Source organism: Vicugna pacos, chromosome 11 (genome assembly GCF_048564905.1).
Source record: "Vicugna pacos chromosome 11, VicPac4, whole genome shotgun sequence".
Classification (NCBI taxonomy): Eukaryota; Metazoa; Chordata; class Mammalia; order Artiodactyla; family Camelidae; genus Vicugna; species Vicugna pacos.
The window spans coordinates 68,519,180-68,546,616 of NC_132997.1; the positions used below are offsets into that span (position 1 = coordinate 68,519,180).

General features: G+C 44.1%; 1 protein-coding gene across 3 annotated transcripts in view; it reads left to right on the forward strand.

The window, feature by feature from the left end:
- Window positions 1-7,611, forward strand: part of LOC116282417 (anthrax toxin receptor-like) — a 32,913-nt gene extending 25,302 nt beyond the window's left edge. The window contains exons 12-16 of one of the 3 annotated variants that reach the window (XM_072972335.1): window positions 291-369; window positions 2,357-2,755; window positions 3,983-4,021; window positions 5,119-5,199; window positions 7,343-7,611. In XM_072972335.1, the coding sequence (XP_072828436.1) occupies window positions 291-369; window positions 2,357-2,755; window positions 3,983-4,021; window positions 5,119-5,199; window positions 7,343-7,570 (826 nt within the window). In that variant the 3' untranslated portion in view covers window positions 7,571-7,611. Of the gene's footprint in view, window positions 1-290; window positions 370-578; window positions 822-2,356; window positions 2,756-3,982; window positions 4,022-5,118; window positions 5,200-7,342 lie in introns of those variants that run through there. The other 2 variants (XM_072972337.1, XR_012078065.1) reach the window with 2 other exon arrangements.
- Window positions 7,612-27,437: the final 19,826 nt, after the last annotated feature.

Genomic DNA, 27,437 nt, shown 5'->3' on the forward strand with positions numbered 1-27,437 from the left:
GAGTCGGGATGGTGACACTGTAGTGCCATCCCTGATCCCTTAGCTCATGGCTGTGAGGTCCTCTGATTCCACACAGGACTCCTCTTTGCCTGGGCAGCCTTCATTGCATTGGTTGACTTGGAGTGCTTGGGGACGAGCTCTCCTTACCCTTGCTGTCTGCTCTCCGGTAGCCCTGAATGCCTGATGTTCAAAGTCATCACAGCGAGGAGAGCTGGGGCTACAGAATGAGCCAAGTGTGAGAGCTGCGTCAGTCCCAGCTCCTGGTCACATCTGCACTTTCTGTGCTTTAGGGTGGTTGAGGTTGATTACACTCTGGACCAGGGCAACTCCTTCAGTGAGCGAAAGTTGAAAGTCACCAGCAAGGACTGTGTGAGTAGCATGTTCGGGCTTCAGCCTCCCTCCAGGGCTATCCAGAGAATCTGCTCTTGAGGGGCAGATAACCAGGGGATGCAAGACAGGGGAATAAACTCACTAGGGAAGGACCAGCATGTAGCCTCTGCAGACAGGCACCTTGGGCAGCATTTCACAGCCAGCTCAGTGCTCTTAGCCCTTTATTGGGGAGTTGTCCCCCAACTCAGGTTTGTGAAATTCCCTGGAATGCTTCTATAAGACTCATGGAGTACAGCCAGCCATCCAGGTCCTGGAGAAATTCTGCTATCTCTGTGAACCAAGTATCGTTGAAGGCATGTGGAAGGGACAAATTAGAGAACAGACTTCAGAAACAGTGCTGAGGCTCTGCCTAACCTGGACACACCTGGCCACCCCCACTGGCCCAGGCCCTGTGATGGGGAGCTCCGAGGTCCATCCTGGATTCCAGCAGGGTGAGCAGGAGAGGCTGGGACACTGTGTCCTAGGAGACAGAGTGCAGGACCTCTGGGACGCTCGGGCCCTCCAAATCGGGTTCCCAGGCACAGGGGTTGGGAGGACTGGACCAGCTGTGGCCGAGCACAATCAGGGACTGTTTCCACGTTGGTGAAGCAGCTGGGAGGGCTCTGAACCCACTCCTGACCATCACAGCCCCCACCTCCTGAGCCTGTCTGGAGACACTGGCTGTCACTTTGCTGATGTCATCAGCCACCCTGTGCCTCTCCTCCTCTCTCGTGCTCCTCAGCTGTTCCTCTGTCCTGACTCGCTCTGGTCTCTGCAGAGAGACTCTCTCCTCTGTCGGTGGGGAAGCTGTCACGGCCGTGGGGAGGGCGGGGGTTCATCTTGGGGAGAGGAAGCTGGGAACACAGGGATGCTCACCTAAGACCCACTTTTCCAAGCTCCACATCACCTGGGCACCTTAGCCCAGGGCTGCCCAAAGCGGACCACAGAGAGCATTAGGCTGGAGTGAGGTTTCCCCGGGGGGGAAGGACACCTGTGCCGAATGGCCACTGCCCTGGTGTCCAGTACCAGCTGGTGAGGGTTCCAACCATGTGACGATCTCCCTGTGTCTGTCTCCCTTGTCCCTGCACATCCCCCTGCAGATCAGAGACTGAACCTACACATTTCCCACCAGGGTCCTACTCCCTGCAGCCGTCCATCTGCAGACACATTTAAGAGAGAACTCAGGAGCAGCCTGGGGCACCGGGCCCAGCACAGGGTCCCCTCAGCCTGACTGGACCTCTCCTTTTGGCCGCCCTGTTTCCTGGGCACAGGCTTTCTCTGCCCACATCCCTGCCCTGCTTCTCTCAAGCAGAGCACTTGACTTAGGGAAGGCTGTACAGTGCGTGGGTCCTCGGATGCAGCACACGTGCCCGTGGTTATGAACAACAGCACGAGAACAGATCCCGTTCCTTAAGCCCCAACGTGGGCCTGGCGTGTGCTGGGACTGTCTGCGAGCGCTCTCTGAAGCTCTCAGGTGCCCACCATTTCCTCACTGCAGGTGTGGGGACAGAGGCTCAGAGAGGTGGAGTAGCTTTGCTTAAGGTTGCATAGCTGGAAAGAGGGGGAGAGAGACTACAGAGATGTGATCAGATGTCCTGCCTGTGTTCTTGCACTCCCACCTCTCAGGGGGCCCCAGCTGCCCCTGCCTCATCTGTCTGTGTATCATAGCTCTTTGTGGTCCTCCCAGAACCCCTGTGCTCTCAGCCAAGGCAGGTTGTGAGGACTGGGTTGTCACTGCTTGGAGGACTGGAGTATGGGGGGAGCCACTGAGCCGGGGCAGTGGTGTGGTCTGTGGCCCAGCGCTCCACAGGGGCTCTCTGGGTACTGGCTCTGACCCCCTAGCCCTACTGTGGTCCCCCTAGATGAGGCAGCTGGAGGGGAAGGCTGTGCCCACGTCGTGGGGTCTACTGTGGGAAATGCATGTTGGTTGCACAGGAAGAGGTCCCCCAGGCCCACCCCAGGACTTTGGCATGTGTGCCCTCTGCAGCTTCAGCCTACAGAGCCCACGACAACAAAGACAACCACAACGACAACAACGACCACAACAACCACAACCACGACAACCACAACCACCACAACGACCACGACCAAGACCACGACCACGACCACAACCACGACCACACCAATGACCACAAAAATGCCAACGACCCCTACGACCCCTACGACCCCAACGACCACAACGACCACCACAGTTACTACCGTTCTCACAACAACCACAGTGACAACAGTTGTCACGGAGCCTGAGGTTGTTCCAGAGGAGGAGACCACAGTGGCCATTATTGTCACTGAGAGCCCGGTTCCCAGCAGTCCTCTCTTGTGCCTTGCGCTCATCCCATCCTTGCTCATGATCCCGTTGCTCCTTGTCTGCATCTGCTGCTGCAAGCGGGTGAGTGACCCCTGCCCGCACAGCCTGTGACAAGCCCTCATCAACCCACTGGACCATCAGCCTGAGACACGTGGACCAGACACATGTGTGACCCAAGATCCTGCCAATGGGTTCCCATCAGCTCCGGGTCCTCATACCAGCAAACAAGGCACAGACTGCCTCCCATCCCGGGATAGACACAGCCTGGGCTTCCGGGGGGCCGCCTGCCTCCTGCTTTCACAGAGAGGTGGCCTATGGGCTGTCTCAGCCTCGTGGAGTAGGGACCCCAGGCCCCCTGAGACCAGAGCTGCCTCACAGCAGTCAGGCTTCTGGGGTCTCAGGTGGATCAAGGCTGGAAGGGCTTTTGCTCTTGGGGGAAGAAGAGGGGTCTGCAGGGGCACTAATGGGAGGAGGATGCTAGCATCAGGGGAACTGTGCCTTTGAAAACAACATGGTCCCTTTCCGTCACTCCTTCCTCAGTCATTACTGTGTCACCAGGATGTGCAGGGCCCCAGAAATGAAGCAGCCCCACCCCTGCCCACAGGAGCTTGTGGGCTGTGGCTGGTCTGGTATGGGAACCTGGGAGGCATTGAGGGTAAATGTCACCTTCGGGGGTGTGGCAGGTGTCCTGATAAAGCAGGACAATAGCCAAGGGCAGAGACTGGCCTGGGAGGGAGGGAGGCAGAGGCACTGGCTGGGTGGGTTTGCAAGGACACAGGCCGGATTGCTGGGTGAGGAAAAGGAAAAAGCAGAGCTGAGAAAGAACACGCAGACCAGCGGAGGAGCCAGCAAGTCAGGTTTCTGCAAAGGGGGAGAAGTGAGGAACGGACGGGGGGAGAGGGGGTGGACTGGCACCCCTGAGGGCTGGGAGGCCGGGGCTGCAGTGGACGGAGGTGAGGGGAGAGGAGGAAGGGGTGGGGGGGTTCTCTTGTCCTCATAAGACGTCAGGGCTGCTCATGAAACTCCCAGGGGCGGCCTCTACTAGGGACCAGCCGCCTTAGTCTGCCTGTCTTCCCCTCCACCCTGCAGGGAGGGACCGATTCCCCTTTGATAACTGAGGAGCCTGAGGCTCAGGAAGGTGGAGCGTGTTGGTTACAAACCCCCAGGCAAAGGACACCCAGACTTACACCCCAAAGCCCTTGTTCTGTCCCCCTGCTGCCGCTGAGCAGGGTCCCCTCCTGTCCTCCTGGCTGAGTCAGAGCCCCACATGCCCTTCCAGCCTATAATTACATCTTTTTAACATCCTAGATCGTCAAGGAGCCACCAGCAACCCAGAAACAAGAAAAAGTAAGTGGAGTATTTGGTACTGATGTTGTCAGCATGCCTGATGCACACACTGACCTGCACAGAGAGGCCTCCTGCCGCCCATGGGGAGACGTCCTCCCCTACCTATCTTGGCAGAAAGAAGGGATGACAGAGGGTTATGGAGGGGCCCAGGTAAAGAAGTGCCACTCAGACAGTATTCCTGTACTCCCAGCATGGCATGATCCAGGGTCTTTGTCACCGAATCAGCAATGCGGCTTAGCCTTTTTCGGAAACTACTATGGTCCCTCCTGAAATAAATGGGCTTTTTGTCAATTCCCAAGGGACTGTTTGTAGGATGAGCCTTCCCCAGGACTCCAGAGCATCCTTTTTGGAAAAGTACCCTCAGGTTTCAGGGATCTGGTCCCCCTTCTCCAGGCTCTGATGTCCATTGGGCTCCATTTCCTTGTCTTCATCTCCATGTCATGTCAGGGGGAAGGTTTTGGCTGGGGGTGGCCTTGAGGGACATGGGGCTGAGGAGGGGGGGAGAGGAGGGCATTGAGCTGTGAAGGGGGCGCAGCCCAGGTGAGCACAGGGGACAGGGGAGCAGGCTGTGGCTCACCAGGGTGGGCGCCCAAACCAGGGCCCATAAGAGGCAGTTGGAGCAGGGGCATGGTGTTCCAAGAAAGGGGACCTAGGCCTGAGATCTGGTGGGAAACAGGGTCACTGCCCAGGCTGGCAACTGCGCTGGTTACAGTATGGCCTGAGGATGCTGGATCTGTCAGAGTCAGGTGAGTACCACCATGTCCCTGCTCGTGACCTGCCACCCCACCCCCACAGCCTCCACCATGTGACACCGCCCCAGGCCCAGCTTCTCCAACAAGGGCAGCTCCGGGAACCAAGGGGACAGGACAGAGTTTGTTGTCCTTTAGAGAAGAGCCATCTTTGTGAACCAGAAGGGGTTGGCATGTTTTTCACACGGAGGACTCTCTCTTACTGTGCCCAGTGCTGCTCATTTGTCCTTGATTCTCCAGCAAACATTCCCTGAGTGACCAGAACGTGACAGGTGCTGGGGCCACAGATGTCATGTCTACAGCCAGGAGCTGCCAGACAAGGAAGCAGACAGGGTTTTCTCTTTCTAGAAACCATGTGCCATACAGCCATGTACCAGGGTGATCTTTCCCCACTGTGAGTGCCAGGAAGACAGCATAAGACCGATGGAGGTGAGAAGGGCCCTTGGGGAGGGAGGGTTCACCCCCTCCAGTAGGAGGTGTGAGGAGAGGGGAGCCAGTTCAAACCACACAGGCTTGGGCCTGGAAGGTGTGGCTTGGATGGAGATGAGCTTTATGGGCATTGGGCTTTGACCATTTGTAACACAAAAAATTCAAAGACCCTCCCTATCCTAGTGGCCCAGGACAGGCCAAAGGACTGAGGGCTCAGGCACTCATCACGTCCAGGGGTCCCAGCACCAGGGTCTCCCCCGTGGATCAGGCCCAGAATCCTGGATATTGGTGGCTGGCTCACAGCTGACAAGTCCCTGGTTTGCACAGAGGTTGTCGTCAGCTCCAGCACTGATTGAGTTGGGTTTCAGTAACCATCAGGTGGGTGACTAAAAACATACCAAATCAAAAACAGCATTACGCAGGTCAGGGGCAAAAAAGAAGGAAAAGAAAGAAAGAAAGAAAGAAAGAAAAGGTAAACTTCTGAGCCACGTCCTAACCGCCATTAAACCACCAGGAGGCGCCCTGCTCCTGCTCGGTGAGGGGAGGAGAGCGCTCACTGCATGGTCCTTGTGGCCCCCCGAGATGGGCGACCAGATCCACAGGGAGGAGGGGGCCTGAGGACACTTCATTCCCTGGGGAGTAATGGGCCCATTCTGGTGACTGTGATCCCAGTCCGGCAGGGGGCAAGAGACGACAGGGGTGGAGAGGGTCCCAGTGGCTGGTGGGAGGAAGAAAGAACCCACTATCTGTGCCCAGCTTTGCCCCCCCCAACCCCCCCACCCCGCACTGCCCTCCCCCTGCAATACACCCTCTGCCCCAGTCCTGCCTCTGTCCGTGGTCCTATCCACTGGTTCCTCCTGGGAGCTTCAATAGCAGCTGGAGGGCCAGAACCACGTCTCTCCTGACAGTCAGTGTGGGGCACAGAGAAGCCACATCAGCCCTTCCGGAGAGGGAGGAAGCCACCTGACTGGGGCTTGTTCCTGATCACAGGGCCAGGCCCCCACCCCATCCCCCCAGGTCCTCTTTCTTGTCTGCTCTTGGTCCTCTGGAGGAAACTGGTTTGCACAGCAGTCCAGTCTTTTGTTGGACTGGACCACGTGACCCAGTGGTCAGTGACAGGCCTTCCATCAGTCTCCCTGCAGGACATCCAGGCCAGAAGTCAGGAGCCTAATCTCAGCCACCCCCCGCCTCGTTGTCACAACTCCCCAGAGGCAGACAAGTAATGATAAAGTCTCAGAGATCGGGCTTCTTGCTCAAAAAGAAACACGATTTCAGGGTTCATAAGAAAGACTGAGTAGGAACAGTCATTTTTGTTGGAAATGAAGTTAAGGGGATTCATAGACAAGGTAGAGCTTAGGGTGAGTCTTAAAAGGTGAGTAGCAGGCCACTAGGCAAACAAGATAAAGGACACTCCAAAGAGAGGGAATAGCTTATTTAAAACTTAGAAATATAAACTAGTTGTTCCAGGAAAGAGTTTTATCTGATTGCCTGTGTCCTAGGCATCCCAGAGACGCTGTCAGCTTGTCAATGTACCCAGGCTCTGTCACATCCAGGACTCTCATCTGGGGACAAGGGGAACATGACAGCAAAGCCAGGGATAGTTGGTGCTACAAACAGACTATGCTGTCTCAAAGGGTCTGCATCAGTCTCTACCCAAAACAGGGGACCAGTGTGTGCTGCTGACTGCACAGTCCATCACCTGTCTGAGGGTGCCCCCACCTGCCCTTGCCCTGCAGGCCCTGAACCTAGCCTGAAGGTTGTGGTGAGGCTCATCCCTTCAGCACACACTCGCCAAGAGAGCCTTGGTGCTGGTGTTAAAGTGGGTGTCAGGCCTTGGCCTTGCTCCCCAGGCTCCCAGTCTAGCAGGTAACAGACAAGTTCAACATCAGAGCAGCGAGAGTCAGAGTCAGAACAATGGGGCTCCCTAGGAGAAGGGAAGGCAGATGTCCAATGCCCGAACAGAGTTTACAAATAAGAGCATAGTCTTGAGGCCAGCACCCAGGGAAAGGAAGGGCATCAGAAAAGCCCACCTTGTGGAGCCTGACAGGTACTGAGCCTCATCCCCTGAGCCAAGGAAACCACAGCCTTCGACTCTCAATTCCAGTGGCTTCTCAGCAACCCTTTCTCTCTCCTCTTCATACAGGGGAGAGGCATCAGCTGCACCTTAATGGAGCGCCACTCCTCGCAAATGCTCTGTGGCCCAAACGTCTGCCTTCCACCCAGCCAGGAGCACTTCCCCCTCAACAGCTGGTGCTCACGTTGTCAACATGCTCCACCCATATGCTCTCAGCCACCCTCCAGGGTACCGCTTCTGATCCCTCCCCGTGCCCTGGAGCTCTGCAGAGCTACTTTGTCACTCCCACCCCCATAGCCCAAAACCCAAAACACCAAAAATATAAAATTGTTAAGAGCCCCTTTTGTACTGATTTGGACATATATATTGTGTCTTGGTTTATAGTCAAAAGGAGTTGGAATTTGCTGCTGATCAGCAAAAGAGTGTTACCTAATGAGCATTGCTCCACTGTATGTCCTTCCAGGACAAAGCACCCCGGTGTCCTGTGGGTGTAGGCGTGATGAGGCCGTTTCCCCACAGACAGGTCCTTATCTTCACCAAGGGACGAGGTGCTTGGGGTTTTCCCCAAAATATGCTCTTTCAAAAAAGCCCCAAATATCTTTGATGTTTGAATACAGTCTGGTGTCCATGACTCACTTGCTGTTACTTAATCTCTTGGACAATTTACTTAATCTCCTTGTGCTTCAATTTCCTCCCTGAAAAGATGTGGATAATAGTGTCCTCTACAGGTTACCTTGAGGGTGATAGTTAACTGCTGCAACATGCTCAGCACAGGGCAACGCTTCTGGTAAAGAAACCCATTTGTTAATGTCTCCCCTCCCTGCACCTGGAGAGGAGAGGATGATGAGCTCAGAGACATCAAGAAGTATGTGGTGAGGACAAGGGTGTCAGAAAAAAAAAAAATCATGACTGCACCTTTCAGCTCTGGATATCAAGATGTGTAGTTGGCACATGTGAGAATTCTATGTAAACTGCTGACCACATGTGGGTTAACATCCAAGGCCAGCACTCGTGTAATCTCCAAAACATCATCAAAAAAGTTCCTAATGCCTACTACCTCCTTCAGAAATGTTAGTTCCCTTCTGTTACCTTAATATTTCTCATAATATATAGGCAATTCCTAGTGCCCAATTTTCCAAGCTTTCAAATCAGCTCCTCCATTGACAGAGACGGACCTCCTAATTTTTCAGATCCCTCCTGCAGAAGCCTTAGAAGACGTAAATTTCTCCTTACACACTTGTATACTAGAGGACTATCAATAGACAAGAATTCACTGTGAAAATCACAGAACAGGTGAAAGATGAAGCAACACCCTGGACCACAAAGTCCAAGAAGGGAAGAAGATACTGCTTATTCAGATGTGCACATACCAATGCAACAAATCAGGGACCATGAAAAATCAAGTAAACATGAAATGATGAAAATAAATAAATCTCTAATAATCGTCCCTAGAGGAATAGACGTCTATGAACTGTCTTACAAAGAATTCAAAATAATCCTCTTAAAATAGTTTAGGGAAAAACAAGAACACACAGAATTTCACTATATGAAATTCAGGGGAAAAAATGCATGAACAAAATGAGAAGTTCAACAAAGAAACAGAAACCATCAAAATAATCAATAGAAATCAGAGCTGAAGATTACAATGACTGTCCTGAAGAATACGATAGAGATCTTCAGAAACAAACTTGAGCAAGCAGAAGAAAGAATCTGAACTAAAAGATGGGTCACTTGAAATTATCCTGTCATGGAAGTGAAAAGAAAAAAATTAAAAAGAGTGAAGAAAGACTTTGAAACATCAATAGAAATAGTAATGAATCTGGGGGCCCCATAGGAGAAGAGAGAAAGTATATTTAACCAAAAGGGTTGAAAATTTATAAAACATGGAAAGAGAGATGGACATCCAGATTCATGAGGCCCAAAGGATCCCAAATAGGTTGAACCTCCAATGGCTACAGCAAATTACTTTGCAAGTAAATTGTCTATGGTCAGAGACATAGGGACGTTTGAAAGCAACAAGAGAATAATGAATAATCACATGTAAGTCACACCCATGAGACAAGATGGATTTCTCAATAGAAACTTTGCAGTCCAGGAGAGAGAGAGAATGTATTCAAATATAGAAGAAAAAACCTATCAAACAAATATATGGTACCCAGCAAACCTGTTCTTCAGAAATGAAGGAGACATTGAAAACATAAGAAAACAAATAAAGCTGAAAGAGTTCATTACCAGAAGACTTGCTGTACAAGAAATGCTGTAGGATTTCATCAAGCAGAAATAAATGGATAATAATTAGCATTGTGAAAACATAAGAAGTTTCTCAAACTCTTCCAAAGAAATGAAGAGGAGGGAACACTCCCAAAGTCATTTACAAGGCCATCACTATCCTGAATCCAAAGCCAGAAAAGGGCATTACAAGAAAACTACAGACCAATATCCCTGGTGAATATAATGGAAAATTTCCCCCCAAAATACTAGTGAACCAAGTTTAGCAGCACCATTAAAAGGATCATGCACCATGATCTAGTGGGATTCTACCCTGAAATACAAGGATAGTTTGACATGCACAAAACAATAAATGCCATACATCACATTAATAGATTGAAAGAAAAAAATCATACGTTCATCTCAATAGATGCAGAGAAAGCATTTGACAAAATTCAAGATCCATTGATGAATACAGACATGAGCCATTAACTCCCTAATATGAGCGTTCACACAGCTTTTGTGATATTATTGAATGTCTAGGGCAACCTTGAAAATAATCTTTCCACTTAGAACTCTGTGTCTAACTGAACTGTTATTCAAGAGTGAGCACAAAACAGATATTTTTAGATGTACAGAACCTAAGTTTAACATCGTCACAACCTCGTTGCTGAAAAACCCACTGACTATTGAGAATAACTGTGTACTGAAAATCACAGGGACGATCACCAATTTGGAGAGTTTTTCTCTTGAAAAGGATGGAGAGCATGAAGTAGGTTGGTTAGGAAGAGTCTCAGAGGGTAGAAAAGTCTCAAGTGAGTTTTAGCCCTGCAGATGGGGAGACTTGGATCCGTCAAAGGAGACTGAGCTCTCCTATGCACAGGCCGGCATCAGTATCCTTGCTGAGCTCAGCTCTTGGCTGGCAGCGGGTACTTGCCTCTGTTTGAATGAGGGGGTGGATTGTGGTGGTGGATGGTGGACCCAGAGCACCCTCCTCTTCAATTATACTCCCTACTGTCAAAAATCTGAGTAGTGCATTTTCAAGACACCCACTATGTACATGGACTTGACCCAACAGTTAAAGACAGAGTTATCAGATTGTTTATAATTCTAGGTATATACTTTTAAAAGGAAACACATCTAATACATAAGAACAATAAAGAGTGGACTGTAAAAGAATGGATAGTGATATGCCAGAGATGCTGGGGAAACCAAAAGGAGGCTAGAGTCTTCAACAACAATGACAAAAACAGCATTAGGGCTAAAGAGGGTAAGTTCCCAACAATGAAGTTTCATTTTTTACAAAGCTACAAAATCGTTAAACTGGCATGCACTTACAAAAGGAAAATTATAACTGATGAGAAATTGCCAAATCCACTGTTATCCTGAGAAAATTTGAACAATTATAAGTCAAGACAAAATATTACTTAAACTGTAGAAGATTTGAACAATACAATAAACTTGGTATAATGGGACTGGAAAGAATCTTCCACTCAGTCACGTATTAAAATAAGTCCCCATAAAAGTAAAAGACCATATTCTCTGATCACAATACAGTTCGTTTGGAAATCAACGACAAAAAGAAATTTTGAAAAAATGCATACAGCTGAAAATGTAAAACCATACATGTAAATAATTGTGGATCAAAGGATAAATCAAAACTAAAAATATTATCAGATAATAATTGTTACCTGTGAAAACACATGAGATAAACAGTGAATGAAAAACTTAGGAAATTTGAGGCTCAGAAGTTTCATATTACAGAAAAAAAGGTGAAAATTAATGAGCTAATAATCCAACTAAACATTTTAGAAAAAGAATTGTAAAATACTCAAAGAAAATAAAGATGTGGAAGAAAGAACAAATACATTAAATAGAAAACCAAAATTCAATAGGGAGTAATAACAAAACCAATTATTTGAAAAGTTTACAAAGATAGATAATACACTAATGGAATTGATCAAAAACAAGACAGTGTTTCCCAACCTTTTTTTTTTTAAATGAACATCCCAGGAGCTTTTTAAAACATTTTTTTCTTACAGCCATGCACTCTCATGAAATTTAGTACCACAGATCTACTCTTTATCACTTGTGTGCTGTGCCTCATACTTCAAAAGAGAAAGGCAATTTTTACCCCCTTGGGGCAATATCCTCCCTGTTGTGAATGCATGGAATAAGAAAAGATACAATTAAGTTATAATAGGAATTACAAAGAAGGTATAAGTAAGGACAGCAGAACCATAAAAATCGAACATATTCTGAAAACTTTATACCAATATACATGAATAGATGTTCAAATTCCAAGAAAAACATGATACTTGAAATGATTGATAAAAGAAAAAGAGCACTAAAAATCCTATGTGTTAGTCTGCTCGGGCTGCCACAACAAAATATCACAGACGAGGGGAATTAAACAACAGAATTCATTTTTCCCACAGTTCTGGAGCCTGGACATCCAAGATCAAGGTGTCAGCAGGGCTGGTTTCTGATGAGGCCTCTAGTCCTGGATTGCAGATGGCCGCCTTCCCTCTGTGTCCCCAGCTGCCTCTTCACTGTGACCACGTGGAAAGACAGCTATAGGGGCCCTTCCTCTTCTGATGAGGACACCAAACCTGTAGGATTAGGACCCAACCCTTATGACTTCATTAACCATAATCACCTCCTAAAGGCCCCACATCCAAATGCAGTCACATTAAGGATAAGGGCTCAATATATGAATCTGGGGAGAGATGCACAATTCAGCCCATTGTGTTTAGTAAATAGTAAATAGTAAATCAACTGTACCAGTAGTTTAAAGACTTCCTTCAAAGAAAACACCAGGTATAGGAGATACCAAATATCCAAGAAGTGGATTATTGTGATCATGTTCAAAGTTTTTCCAAAGACAACATAAAACACTTCCAGATACATTTTATGAGGCTGATATTACCTAATATCAAATTCAGATAAGAACAGCACAAAAATAGAAAATTACAGGCCAGTTCCTCTCATGATCATAGGCAAACAAAACAAAACAGAACGAAATGCTTTATTTTTGTTCTACATGTTGAAATATCTATTTTAGACCTATTAGAGAATGAGTTTTAGTACATATCAATCCTTTGTGCATATAAAAGAAAATAAAACAAAATAAATTGGTTAAAATACTTCTAAAAATTTGTACATACACAGTGTGAGTTTTTGAATCACTTTTGACTCAGAGTTGTTAATGCCCAATGTTGATCCACGGAGCAGAGACAGGCCACCCCCACTCAGCCCTCTCTGATTTCTGGTCACAGAAACTGTGAGCATAATAAAATTGTTCATTTGTTGCCCTTCAGTTTGGAGTGGTTTGATAGCAGAATGTAACAGGAATGCCCCTCATTCACAAGAGACTTTGACATTCTTGCTAGACCTTCTTCCTTTTCTGGATCCTTCCATCCACTGGGTCACAGGAATGACCACTGCCACAGTCTGGACTCCCAGGTCCTTGACCTCCTTCCCGACAGTGATGTCCGTATCTAAGCCACCGGAGCTGCCCTCTTTCAGCTGACAAAAAAATTCAATAGCTTAACGCCACTTCAGGGCAACTGTAATGATCATTTTTTAAAAGGAATTTGATCAAAATTGTTTAAAAACTCACCCAGAAAAACAGTTAAGAACTTTTGAAGAGGAAAATCAATGTGTGAAGATTTACCATATCTTAGACTCCGCCAATTAAAATAACAAATGTAATGGGCCCATAAAATAATGGCCCCAAGTCAAACGAACACCAGCTGGAAGAGATTGTATAAATGAAACGGAGGCTCACACTGCTAATGGCGCATGTTTGAGCATCTGTGTGTGCACGAGTGCTTGGCTGTGCTTATATACGTTTAATGATTCCTAACATGGTTTTGTAAAATTTGGCAAGCTCTTGAGGAAAAATATAAAGGCGATTTCATGAGCTACTAAAAAATTCCGAACGTTTTTAAAAGTTAACTATTTTATATAGGGCATTTTCAGGCACAAGGAAAGAGACAGTATTAACTGTAAAGAAGAAAATTGTATTGTCCAGTAAAAATCTCCAAACCCTATAGCTGTTTTGAGCTGACAGCAACATAGCTCTAAAATTCTTTGAACTTCTGAAAGAATGTGGTAATAAAAAGTGAAACTATCAAAAAAAAGTTAACTATTTTCAAAGCATTACTATTAATAACTAGAATAAAATACAAGTAAATAAATACACAAGAGCCAACAGATGATGAATGAATGGCCTAGTGTCTTAAATGCTCCAAGCCTTATCTTTCTTATCTCAAAAACAGGAATAAAATAATAAAATAATGCAGTTATGAAGAGAGCTAGGTCAGTTTTTGATGAGGCTAAGGGAATATCCATGTGAGCCTGAATAGTGCAAAGGCCAGAAGTCCTGGAGTCCCACTGACAGATCCAATGCGGGTGCCTACCAGCTGTGCCATCTGGTGGTAGTTGCCACTCCAGCCTCAGTGTAGACGGGGTTTGGTTCTGGTTCCTCGTTCTGTCTGGGATGGACATCAGGAGAACAGCAGCATGTCTAAGAATCTCCCATGTTCACTGTTGCCCGTCTCCTCTTCGTGCTTCTCTGGGAGGATGATGAAGATGGGGACCCACTCTTTGCCTCCTGTTCTGGAGAAGAGCTTATCTGCTGGGTCCTCACCATGATGTACCCTCCCTCCTCACAGTTGGAAAGGGAACAAACTTAACCCCCAACCCGGGAAAGTCGCCCATGGCATTATATTTCAACTTGTGGCATCTCAGTCTGTGTTCCTATGGGACTTATTCTTGAGAAATCAAAAAGATGTGGTGTGTGAAAGCATCTGGCATGGAAAAATGAATGTGGAGCTCTTAGGAATGAAGAAAGGGAAACTTAAAGAAGAAGGAAAGAAGACAAAATATCATCTGAGGTGGAACATGCCTGGAGTGAGGTGGTAACAGGAGACAAAGCCTTGGCACTGCAGTTGATGGACGCCATGGGGAGACAAGTGGTCAGCAGCTGGCACCACCCCTGAACCTCGGTCCCCATAGCTGTCTCCTCTTCCTCCCTCAGTGACTAGCACAGGTGGGCTCCTTTCAGCATCACCACAGACCCTGCAGCTGGGTGGGAGGAAGTTGAGGATGACAAAGGCCCAACCTTTCCTGGCTCTTGTCCTACCTGTCACCCAACAGAACAGGATGGCTTATCAATTATTACCCCAAAGGCGATGCAGCTATAGGAAGGATGCATAAAGTAAGGATGGCCTGTCTGCTTCAGAAGTCATCCTACGTAGGCCCGGTTTATGCTAAAAACATCATGGTCTCCGACCTGTGCCTTAAACTATGTGAGGAGTACGAAAGGGAAGACAATCAATGAGGAGGATTTTTTCTGGAGGCGATTGGCTTGCATCACGGTCCAGTTTTTTGTTGGCCTTAACAATGTGAGCTGGCGGTCTGTGTGACAGGCCTCTCCTTAGTCTCCCTGCAGGCCATCCAAGCCAGAAGGCAGCAACTTGACCTCCTTCACCCCTCAACTGTCCCAACTCCTGGGGGACTGACAGATAATGAAAGAGTGTCAGACCTCAGGCTTCTTGTTGGAGGACCTGCACCAGGAAGACAAGGTCCTGGGACACACGGCTTTGAGAACAAGTGGGGCTTATATCCAGGAGAGCTGGAAGGCTGTAGGAAACTGAGATTTCTGAAGAACTAACACACAAACACCCACTCCAACTCACAGCACAGAGGCAGCAGGATGAAAATTGCCTATAGGTCATACACAAAGGAGATTCATTGACTAATTTTACGTGGAGTGCCGAAGGGGCAGGAATCTGTTGGGACACTATCTGAGGGCATAAACTCGTGAAGGTGCCACTTTTTAAATTCTCCCTCTACCTAGCTGGCACAGCACACAAATGAGTGCCGTATCTGACGTGCACCATCTACCTTGTTAACGTCATTCACCCCATCCCAGCATTCCCCTGCAGACCTGTCCCAGCTGGTGCCTCCTCAAAGCAGCTCCCACCATGCCAAACCCAGCAGGTGGGCTCACCTGGGACTGATGCTGCCCCGGAGGGGCTCCCACCTCTCTACACCCAATTTTTGGCCTCACCCAGACCAGCAGCTCCCCCAACTCCCACTCCAGAGGGTTAGACCCACCTACCAGCACACCTGCAACCATTGCAACCAGGAGCCCCGGCCAGCCCGAGCAGAGCCAGTCTCATCCACCGTGGTGCCCTCAGCAGCTGCAGCAAAGTCTGGCAGAAAGCCATGCCAGGGGCAAGCCACACTCACCAGTATGTCAACAATTAATAAAAGCTTGCTTTGAATAGAATTTTTAATATAATATAAATATTTATTAATGATAAGATATAATAGCAATCTAAGAACACATTGAAAGTCCACAAAATAGCTCTACAGACATTGACGTAGATAAGTGTATATACTTTTGCAGTGAAATGATTCATATACATGCCTTAAGCTTTCAAAATGTCTGGCCTTGTACTTTCAGAATAAGAGAGTGTCTACGGAGCCAAAACAAAACGTCAGCTTTTTTCCTTTGTATTTTCACTTCACTTTCACCTCTGAGTGGGGGGGATGGGGGGTACATGTTTCTGGTTCTAAATAAATTACATGACCCTGGGGAGAAAATTTTTTAGCAATTACATAGTAGGAGGGGAGACAATATGTTTATTTTAATGATTTTTAATTTAATATGGTACATGTTTTCAGAGTAATTTCCAGGATCTACTGGAAATTAACAGAGCTTTGTAAAAATACCGAAATACCCAGGTGAATAAGTGATTTGCAGTCATATGGGAATTTTGACATTTCAGAGCCTGAAGAGTTTAGAACAACAATTCCTCTCTTCTCAATTCATAAGAAGCACTACTTTTTTTTTTTTAAAGAAGTGAAATTTGGGGGAAATGGAAAGACATCTTTCAAGATACTGATAGAGCCTTGGATTCTGCCAACCCAGAGATGGGACTGGGGATGAAACACAGAGCCAGGCTCATGAGAGGTGATTAACAAATTCTTGTTGAATTTAGTAGCTTAACTTCTGCCATGGAGCCCTTGATGAACATGCTGTCTGCTAGAAGGATGAGGGTTTTGGTCAAAGGTTTGTGCTGTTGTTGGAGAAAATTTGAAGGATCCCTAGGTGTAGCGAGACTTCATGATGGCTGTGTTCTATAGCCTAAAATAATTATATCACAGTGCTGCCTCTGCCAGTTAGTATAAAGGTCTTCAGGGAAGAAAAGGGATCTTTAAGTTTCTGCGCAAATTGTCCTTAAAGTCTCCAGTGTGTTTAGAGAGCACTGCAAAAATGCGAAGTGTTCGTTCAGTAATCAGAGGTGACAGCAACAGTAAGTGCAGGCTGACTTCATGGAGGTGTCTTTTGTCACTTCCACACTTGGAGAGGGGACAGTGGCTCACCTGAGACGAACCTCGGACAGTCGTAAGCAGAGTAACTGCCCAGCGAAGACGTTCCTTCCACCCTGCAAACTGAACTCAGAATGCCAAAGGAAGTATTAGAAAAATGTGGGAGTGGAACAGAAACCGAAAACCAGGCTACAAAACTGTACAGTTTGTGTCTGTTGTTTTGAGGGGTGCCGGTCATTAGGTAGTGGCCACGGCTGATGGACGTCTATGTGGTGTCGTCGTGTTGAACACAGAGACAGCAGTCAGGCTTACTTCATCAGTAGCTGATCATCAAACAGTGCTGTTTCCTGCATTGGGTGTCACCTGCTGGAGACTGAAGAAGGTTTGTTTCCAGTGTGGATATGATTTTTTAAATACAATTTTTAACGTTGGTAGTAACATAACCTCTAAGACAGTGATTCTCAAATTTTAGGTTTTTAAGGATTATTTAAGAAGATTTTTTTTTAATGCATTCTGGGACTCCACTCCCAGAGATTCAGATTCAAGTGTGAGGAGAAGGCCTCAAACAGGCATTTTAAGCAAACTCTCCAGGTTATTCTGGGGCATATTGGCCTCCACCACACTTTGATACTCTGTATTCTGACATCTCCTTCTATAAATGTCATCTGACATCTGAGATGTTACAATTACTTAAGCTTTTGTGCTGGGCTGAGTTATTGAGAACACAGGATTCTATTTTAAAAAAGAAAACTGTCTTTGACCTACATCATTTCTAGAGACCAAAAAAAATTGAACAGGACTGAAAATAACTCAATCAAGATTTCCTTTCCAACTATCTTTAACGATGGTGATGGATTTAGAAGACAAACTCTTCTTAATATAAATAATAATCGAGACAAAGTGATAACTCATTTAAAAATTAATTAGTTATTGAAAAGAGGTTTATTTGATGAAACTAAAAATTACATTACCACTAAAAATTTAAAATCTAATAAAAATACTAAAAGCCAAATACCAACATTTCTATATACCTCTTTTGCAAAATTTAGTAATTGAAAGATTAGTTTAAAAAAATCACATCAAGATGAACTGTTTTATGAGAAATATAAATTTTTAAAAGTAACATCATTTAGGTCATTTTTTTGAGACTCCACATAAAAGTGATAACATATGATATTTGTCTTTGTCTGACTTCCTTCACTTAGTATGATCATCTCTAGGTCCATCCGTGTTGCTGTAGAAGTTACTTACAAAACAGAAACAGATTCACAGACACAGAAAATAAATCTATGGTTGCCAGAGGGGAAACAGAAAGAGAGAGAAGTCAGGAGTTTGAGATAAGTAGCTACAAACTACTGTATACAAAATAGATAAGCAACTAGGTTCTACTGTATAGCACAGGGAACTATATTCAATAACTTGCAATAACCTATTATGAAAAAGAATATATATATTTATGTATAACTAAATCACTATGTTGTATACTAGAAACTAACACAGCATTGTAAATCAACTATACTTCAGAAAAAAAAGTAACATCAGAGCTAAGAAATGTAAGTTATTGACTAAAATAGCAATTATTTCAAATCATTTTAGAGAAAATTGGTGTAGAAATCAATCATTGTTTCATTTTGCAAAAAAAGAATTTTGGCCTGGGTCTTCACAATGACAAGTCAGTATTTTGTTGACTCAAGTATTTCTTCCTGGACAAGATGAGATACATATTATTTAACCACATCAAAGTTTAGTCAATAAGCTTTTGTTTGCTGTTTGTTTTCTATGCACTCTACTACATACAAGTCTGGTATCAATGTTTGTGCAGAGTGTGGTGGAGGTAATGATGAAAGAGAAGAAGAGAGAAGGCCAAGTAGGGGTGTTGACATTAACTGAATAACAAAGAAGGAAGGCCCTTAAGCGAGGACCTCAGACCAGCCAATGTGAAATTTTGAGTCTAAGCATGAAGAAATCTCATTGAGATGAATGACAGGAGTGCTAGTTACACTGTCAGACATGGCGTCTGTATACAACCCCTTATGGAAAATGGAAGCAAAAATCTGGGCCATGGGGACTCAGAGATGCCTTGATTTTTTTCCAGACGGCCATCTCAGGATTCTTGATGACTGGTACATGATCATGTTCCTCTCCAAGCCTCAATCTTTTCTGTAAAATGAAGACAGGAACCCTACCTTGTTCATTTTCTGGGTACCTTAAAGGAGGTCATGTACTGGAAGAATCAAGCCCATGAAAGGCTTAATCCCTCATAGCTGTAATTGTAATGAACTCTTTTCTGTGTAAACATCGTTTATTCCCATGTGATAACTTTGTGAAGGGCAGGCTCAGAGCCCGACTCTTAGAATCACAGAAGCTCAGTTTTGAAAGGACAGTAAAGGTCTCTCTATCCCAAGTCCTCCCTCTTCATCTAGTGCCAGGTCAGAACTGTGAGAGTTCAAAGCAGGATAATAATTTGGCACCTTCCTAACTGATATTCCCTCAACAGTTGTTCAACATTTCTTTAGGAATTTAAAAATTAGAATAAAAGCAAAAAGAATAATTTCTACTTCTCATACTTGGTAACCTTGCTTTGGGCAAAGCTTTTAGCATAGTTTTGCAACTTACCACTTGAATGCTCAAAATCAACTTCTTCTGAATTGAAATGTAAGACTCCACTATTGCTTCCAAATTCTCTTTTGCAGCAGTGGATTGATGAGTGGATGCTGACATTAAAACGTGAGCAGTAATTATTCAATAATTAACATTATATAATGAGTTAATGAATCTCTACATCTTAAAGTTGGCATGCCAGTATATTTGGGATTCACTTGGCATCCAAAAACTAGGCAGAGTTTGGCGTTTTCTCGCTAAAACAAATCTTAATGTCATATACCCTTTTAAAAAGGTTCATTTCTTATACCCAAGGGAGGTTATGTCTTGGTAATATCTTTCTTGATCGCCGCTAAAACAAATTATGCCACAGATGAAATGGTCCCTAAGGTCCTCTGAGAGCAAGCATTCTAGCAGACAGGGACCCTTACAGCTTGATTTTGCCGAGGCAGTCATCATGGTTAATTAATGACCACAGCCATGACTGCCACGGACAGCTGAGGTCAGGCATGGAGTGTAGAAACACAGGCTAAGGAGTGGGGAGAATTGCATAATTAACTAAATGTTCAGGGCACAATCAACAAAACTCAATTGTTCTCGACAACCAAGCCATTTTCTCTGCAGTTGCCGAAAGTTGTGTGGGTCGGATCTACAGAGAATCGCCTCCCTTCTCCATTTCATTTTGCCTGTCTAAACATTGCATAAATAACTCCTTGATAAATTCAATGTTGATGTTGGCGCATGAACAGACTGACAAGAGTGACTGCTTGTTTCAGAATTTATAAATCCAGTAGAAATAGTAATCAAACCCCAACGGAGAATGCTTAAAAATAATCCTGTTTAACATTCACCATCCCATTTCACTTGTCTAATTTCAGCCCACACACTTGTGGAGCTTCATACAAAAACATTCTTGGCCTATATTTAAATAATGTGGCATTTGACAAACTGTTTAACTGCTGAATTTAAAAATATACTCTGCGTAAATTATGGTTTTAATATAAACTCCAGATCTATCACTTGCTGGATTAAGTTGGGGCTGATCTCCTCCCCAATACACCCTATATACACACACACACACAAAACATAAGGCTAGAAACATAGTCTGAGAACATACCACGAAAAAATTTAATATGTAAAGGTAAATAAACTTGAGTAGTTAATGGAAAACAAGTAATTTAAAATATAAGTTTTCTTTCAGATTACAATGTAAGTATCTCTTAAAGATACACAAGAAGACGTAGACCACCTGCCTCACTTACGGAACGTGCTAAAATAGACATAATTCATTAACCGTGTCACGGCAGCCAAATGGCGTGAATTCTTTAGATGCCGAACCTGGTTAAAATAGCAATGGCAAATTTCACGAACAGAGTGATGGAGAGGAGAAGAGAGAACAAAAAGTCTAACATAAAAAAAAGTCCAATGCTTTCTAGTTGCTTTAAAACCTAAGGGAAATTTTTAAACACGTCTTCGTAAGCTATAACTGCAAAAATTTAAAAGGAAACCCATTTGTTTAAAAAACTAAAACTGAGACAAATGGGGCTGAGGCTGCTGACATTTATTTTTGCGGGTGTTTATTATCTATCCTTGTAACCACATCAGCTTTGGGATACACAGATTTGACTAAGTGCGCCTGGGTGTTATGTCTAGAAATGGGATAATTCAAGGAATGCACAGGGAAAAGAAGGTGGAAAAGCAAACACAAGAGTAGAATATTTTACAAAACTGAAAAATGTCACCAGCTAGGTTAAAATAAAGAACATCCAATTAACATACATAATTTCACTTTTGTGCTATATAGTTCAAGGAGTTTTTCAACTTTCAACTTTGATTTGTGTTTGAAAAACAGCTTTATGGAAACATAATTCACATACCATTTAATTAATTCGTTTAAAATGTATAATTCAATGATTTCTAATTGAGTTGTACAACCACCGCCTCAATCAATTTTAGAATATTTTCAACACTAAAAACAAAACCTCATAACTTTTAGCAGTAACTTCTCATTTCTCCCGGAGCTTCAGCCCTAGGGAACCACTAATTGACTATTTACTTCCCTGAATTTGCCTATTCTGGACATTTTATGTAAATGGTCTTTTGTGACTCTCTTTCACCTAACATAGTATTTTCAAGGTTCATCCATGTAATAAGTATCATGGCTGACTTTATCTCTTCAGGCTGTTTTTTTCCTTGCCTTTTAGTCTTCTATTGAGAAACAGGTTAAAAGGCCTCTAGTATGAGGTTTATGGTCATCTGGCTAGAGATGGGCTGTGTTTAATGTTTCTTGTTCTGATGTCCTTTTCTTTTTTGGTGGTGGGGGTAGGTAATTAGGCTTGATTTATTTTTGGAGGAGGCACTGGGGATCAGAACTCAGGACCTCCTGTATGCTAAGCATGTGCTCTACCACTTGAGCTATGCCCTTCCCCTGCTCCTCTGTCCTTGCTTTTGACTCCTCTATTGACTTTGGGTTTCCCTAATCACTTCTAATTGCATAGAGTCTGCAATCCATTGCATCTGTTATACTATAGACCCCTATTGCGGTGGTGCAAGATGTGAGGAGAGGAAGCATCCGTAATCTTATGATTAAATCTGTCTTTAAGTGGACCTGTGTTCCAGGGCTGTGATTTTCACAAGCGTTTCCTAGCATTCCCATTCCCCGTTTCCCTCCCCAGCTGCACCCCGTCCCCCGTCCTGCCTTAGATGAACTAGGAAGGCGAGAGGAGGCTAAAGCTGGGTAATTGCTGTTCCCCCCGGAGATGAGATTAAATCCCTGATAAACTCTTGTCTCCTGGGAAGCAGCCCTTTAATATGCTGCATGTATTTCAAAATGGTTACTTTCCTCTTCACTCTGCTGGAGATACAAGGGATTTTTCTTGGCTCGTCACCGTGAGAACCTGGTGGGGCTCCTGGAAATACAACCCATGAAACTATGGAGACCCCTGCTAAAGCTGTAGCCCCCAAAACATTTCTCACTCTTATATTAGTCCACACTCAGCCTCCACCAAGTTGTCAAAAATGACCATTTACGTAAATTGATTTCAGCTGTGATTTTCTTTATCTTTCTGTCTCTTCAGGTTTCGAAGTGGTGGTTTGCCCTCTGACCTCAATTATCTGATGGGTCCAAGAAAAGTTTTTGATTTTTCAATTTGTTCAGCTTTTTTCTTGCGAGGATGGGAGCAATGAATCCCAAGCTTTATACATGTTGGAGCTGAAACTTGAAAGTCAAAAAATTTCTAAAAGCTTTCAGGAAAGGGAGGTGGGGTGGGGGATGGTCACATACAAAGATCGGGAGCCAGAAGGGCATCAGGTTTTCTCACAACCGTAGTGGATGCTTGGCAGTAATAGGGCTATGCCTTCAACATTCTGAAGAAAAATAATATCTAACCTAAAATTCTGTACCTTGCCAAACGATCAGTCCGGTGTAAGGGTGGAATAAAAATGTTTTTAGAAAGTTTTAGACATGCAGGCACTTAAAAAAAAAGTTACCCTCATCACCCTACCCTTTCCTGGGAAGCTGCTATGCTCAAAATGGTGAAATAAAACAAGAAAGAAAAAACATGGGTACTGCTACTTTTCATAGTCTTGTGGAACTGTTAGAGCAGGCAGACAGCTAGATATGAGCAGAGAAAGGAGGACACAGACCAAATGGCAGGAATTCGGCAGAAAGGAGGGACACAGGCCAAATGCAGGAAACCACACGTCATGTAAGCAGCAGGGGTCCCTGGGCAGAGAAAGAAAAGCAGGAACCTTGGGGCTGATAAGGGATCATGCCTTTTGGGATGACAAGTGGCCTGGAGAAGAACAAAGAAAGGTGAGAAAAGGCCAGAATTTCTAGTGTCCGAATGTAACCTTTTGCTCATTATGCTCTCATTTCAATAAAATTAGCCTTGCAGATCAGAAGTACCCATCATGCACCGACGCCATGACACTTCCGATCCAGACTAAATAAGGACAAAAATCCCTCCTCCGTTTGGGAAGGTGGAGTTGGGATGATTATCAGGGAATATGACCCCAAACCCTTCCCTCCCCAGTGAATATTCTGCCCGTTCATTTTTACACCCTATGTAACTAATTTGCCAAAGAAACTCAGGGCAGCCGCTCATCTGAGACTGCCCCCTCTCCCCTGAGAGTGTACTAGCCATCCTTTAATAAATCCTCACTTCACCTTTTTTTAACCTCTAAGTCTTGTCTCTGAGTTCTTCCTGGGGCGGGACAAGAACCTGGAACACCGGTTGCGTCCATCGGCAACAAAACTATCTGACTTCTTAGGTTACGTGCATGTAAAGCTTGTTGAAATAAAAAAAAAAAATTAAAAAAAATGAATTCTCACTGGGGACTGGTTGAGAATTGTTTGGTGACAGTAACTGAAATTACTTCAATTAATTCTAGTTTGGAATGTGAGTGAGTTATATAAAGAGGCAAAGAATTTTAGTAAAAATTTGCTTTTATATTTGTATTACATGTGATGAATACTTGTAAGCTAGCCTTTAAAAAAAAAAGGCTCTCCACAAATAGTGGCATTATCAATATACAGCTTTTGGAGAATGAAACAAGCAATTGAGTCCATTATGGGAGCAGGTGCTATCATTTGGTTAAAAAGAATCCAGTGTCAATATCACTCACAGATTTAAAAGTGCTGTGTGTCAAACTTGAAGTGCTCTAGAAGCTACTAAATGACTCTGGTCAGGACAAAGGTACTGGTAATGAAAATTCAAATAATATTGTTTCAGCAAATGAGTGACTAGGAAAAAAAGATGCATTACTAAATTAATATATCATTTCATGCAACATATGGTTTTAAATACATATGTAAACTAAACACTCTAAGTTAAAAAAATGGATTAGTTATCAAACTGCTTCACCCCAAATCTTTCGTTTTCATTAAGGAGGTGGTAATGAACGAAAGCAAGATGAACTTGACTGTCACTCCTCAGAAGCTGAGGCCATAACTTAATTCATATTTGTATTTCATGCCCATCTGACCAAGGAAGTCTTTTTCTTTCCTATCGCATCACTGTGTTTCTTTCTCTCATAGAAGTTATTACTATCGGATTATTTTCTTGTTTATTGATTGGTCTATGTCCTTAAAGTCAATTTCCCTCACCAGAATGTAAGCTCAGTGAAAGCAGGGATCTTGCTGTCTTATTCACAAGTGAACGTATACTAAATGTTACCCAGCCTCCCAGATCATAGGCATCTGGTCAAAGTTTAAAAGATGAAGGGTGAATGAGTGAGCACCTGGTAGACCCAGAAGAAAATGTGCATTCATTAAATCTTCTTCAACAAATTTGGGAGGATCATCTTCTAATCACCGGGAGGAAAAGTGCCTTGTCTCTAAACAGTTCTCACCAGTAATGGAGTTTATGGTGATCGCTGGTGTTGAAACCTTCCTACTCACTAAACACTTTGAAGCCAGATCAACTCTAGTTTCATTTTACTGGAAACTCTCTGATGACCCCACACCGACTGCAAAAAAGACCATCTTTATCATGGAATACGAGTCCTTCCATAATCGACCTTTTTTTCTCCTCAACCTGTATCTGGTTTCTCTCACTGACCACACTCCCGCTGAAGCAAACAGAATCCAGTTTCCTGAAAAGGCCAAGCTGTTTCTTCTCTCAATCTGCTCTCTCTGCTTGGGAAGCCCTCCCCTCCTGCTCCGCTCGGCGGTCTCTACTTGTTGGTTAAGACTCGATGAAAACTAGGGGCAAGGATGTAGCACAGTAGTTGAGTGCATGCTTAGTATGCACGGGGTCCCTGGGTTCAATCCCCAGTACCCCCATTAAAAGAAAAAAAATATATATATATATAAACCTACCCCCCTCCCTACCAAGACTCTATGAAAACTTTCCTTACTCTCCTCCAGGAGAAGGGACCACTCCTCCTTCAAGTGCCGCTTTCCACCCTCACCTGTGGACTTCGGATAGGACCTGGCTCGTGGCTACTCTTAAAACTGCATTCCCGCCACTCTCCATTGTTTGCTCTAAGCACAGCAGCCTCCTTACAGCTCCTCAAAACCTCCCGTCACATTTTTCAGGAGTGAAAAAAATTTCCCCCGGGTATTATACACGGTGTGTTCTCAAACTTCATTCAACTCTGCTCCAACCTCACCTCCTAAGAGAGGTTGTCCTTGCGCACTCTAACACAAAAAGTGTCTCCCCTTCTCATTTTCTAAATAGAACGACCTCCCTCTCTAGCCCTCCTACCTCACTTTTTCTCTTTGTAGTACTGACCTAACATTATATTATGTAATTAGTAATGTGTCTGTCTTTCCTTCTAAAATATAAGCTCTGTGAGGATGGTCCTTTGTTTTGCTCACTGCTGTAAGTATTTGTGAATGAATGAATGACACCTGTGATACTTAATTGCACATGTTGGTTTAAGACTTCCCTCCCCCACTGCCTGACAGCAGGGGTTGTATTCTATTCCGCCTAGCCTCCTCAGCTCCTTCCTGGCACAAAATAACTTCTTGATAGTCCTTGTATGATTGAATGATGTCAGGTATAAATTACCTGTGACAATGATTCCCAACAAAGGGACTTTGAATCCATGTATACTACATGAGTTGAAACACAAGTAAATATTTCCACAATCCCCGTATCTGAAACTCGGGACCAGATGTGTTTCAAAATTCAGAATTGTTCCCTACTTAACCCCTAGTAGGGGTAGTACCCTGTAATCAAACACATTAATAGCTTTGCCACAAAACATGTGTAGAGTATTCCAAAGTGTGATCAGTAATGTTCAGATGGGTTCCCCACATTCCAGAAGGTTAGAAATCACCAATTTAATGCATTAGTTTAAAAACATCTGGTTTTTTCAGTACAGCAAGCATTCATGAGGCATTTACCATGTGTCAGCGCTTGTGCTAAGCTCTTTGAAAATGTAGGTAAAAATTACTCTTTGCCGCACGTTATGAGTGAGGAAACTAGGGTTTAGAGAGAGGGTTAGCCACTTGCCCACAGAGCTTGTCAGTAGCGGAGCTGGATGCAAACTGAACCTGTCTCACAACCAAAAGCCATACTCTGGATCACCTGGCCACCCTGACTTCACGCAGTTCAAGACAAAAATTCTTTAGTCTTGTCAAGTTTCTTCATGATGTTAAGCCAAATGATTGTAAAAAAATTCAAATGATTGTAAAAAAACTCCTCAGGCTACAAGTCCCTCATTGTAAAACAAAAACCAAAAACCAAAAAAAAGCTGGCTATAAGTAGCCAACATTTCACTGATATTTGTACAATGGAATAATTTATTTCCTCAGCTAAACCAATGTTTTAAACATTTGTAATGAGAGATCAAGTGATTCCAGATAATTAAAACAATTATGTGATCACACTAACTTGCCCTGATTTATTTTGCAGAACCATGATCCAAGAGGCTGCTGTTCCCTGACAGATGAGAGTAGGCTTGGTTGAAGAGAACTGTCTAAAAAAAGGCACTATCCCAGATAATTGTGGATTTTTACACTGATCTTTTTCCAGAACATCTTAGTTGCTTGAACTTTTTTTTTTAGCATTTACAAATTATTTATTTATTCACTTTTGTTTATTTTGAGGGGGAGGTAATTAGGTTTGTTTGTTTCTTTCTTTAATGGAGGTACTGGGGATTGAACCCAGGACCTTCTGCATGCTAAGCATGTACGTTAACCACTGAGCTATACCCACCCCACTGAATTTTTTTTAAGCCAGGTGGAAGTTGATCAAATGTACTTGTGACGACCAAATTTTGAAACTCTTTTGGAATTATCAAATGTAGTAGTGATCTTTGGGGAATAAGGAATCAATTCTATAAGAAACATAAAGCTATATTAAAAAAAAAACACCCTGCATAGACTTCAGCATCAACTGAAGACACAGTATTTTGGACCTTACCACACTTAAGTGAATGTCTCATATTATGAAATGCAGAGTAGCAAAAATACAACACACATTCATTTTATGGTATAAAAGCAGATAATATGGACATGAAGATTAAGAAATGAAAAATAACATATACACTAAAAAAA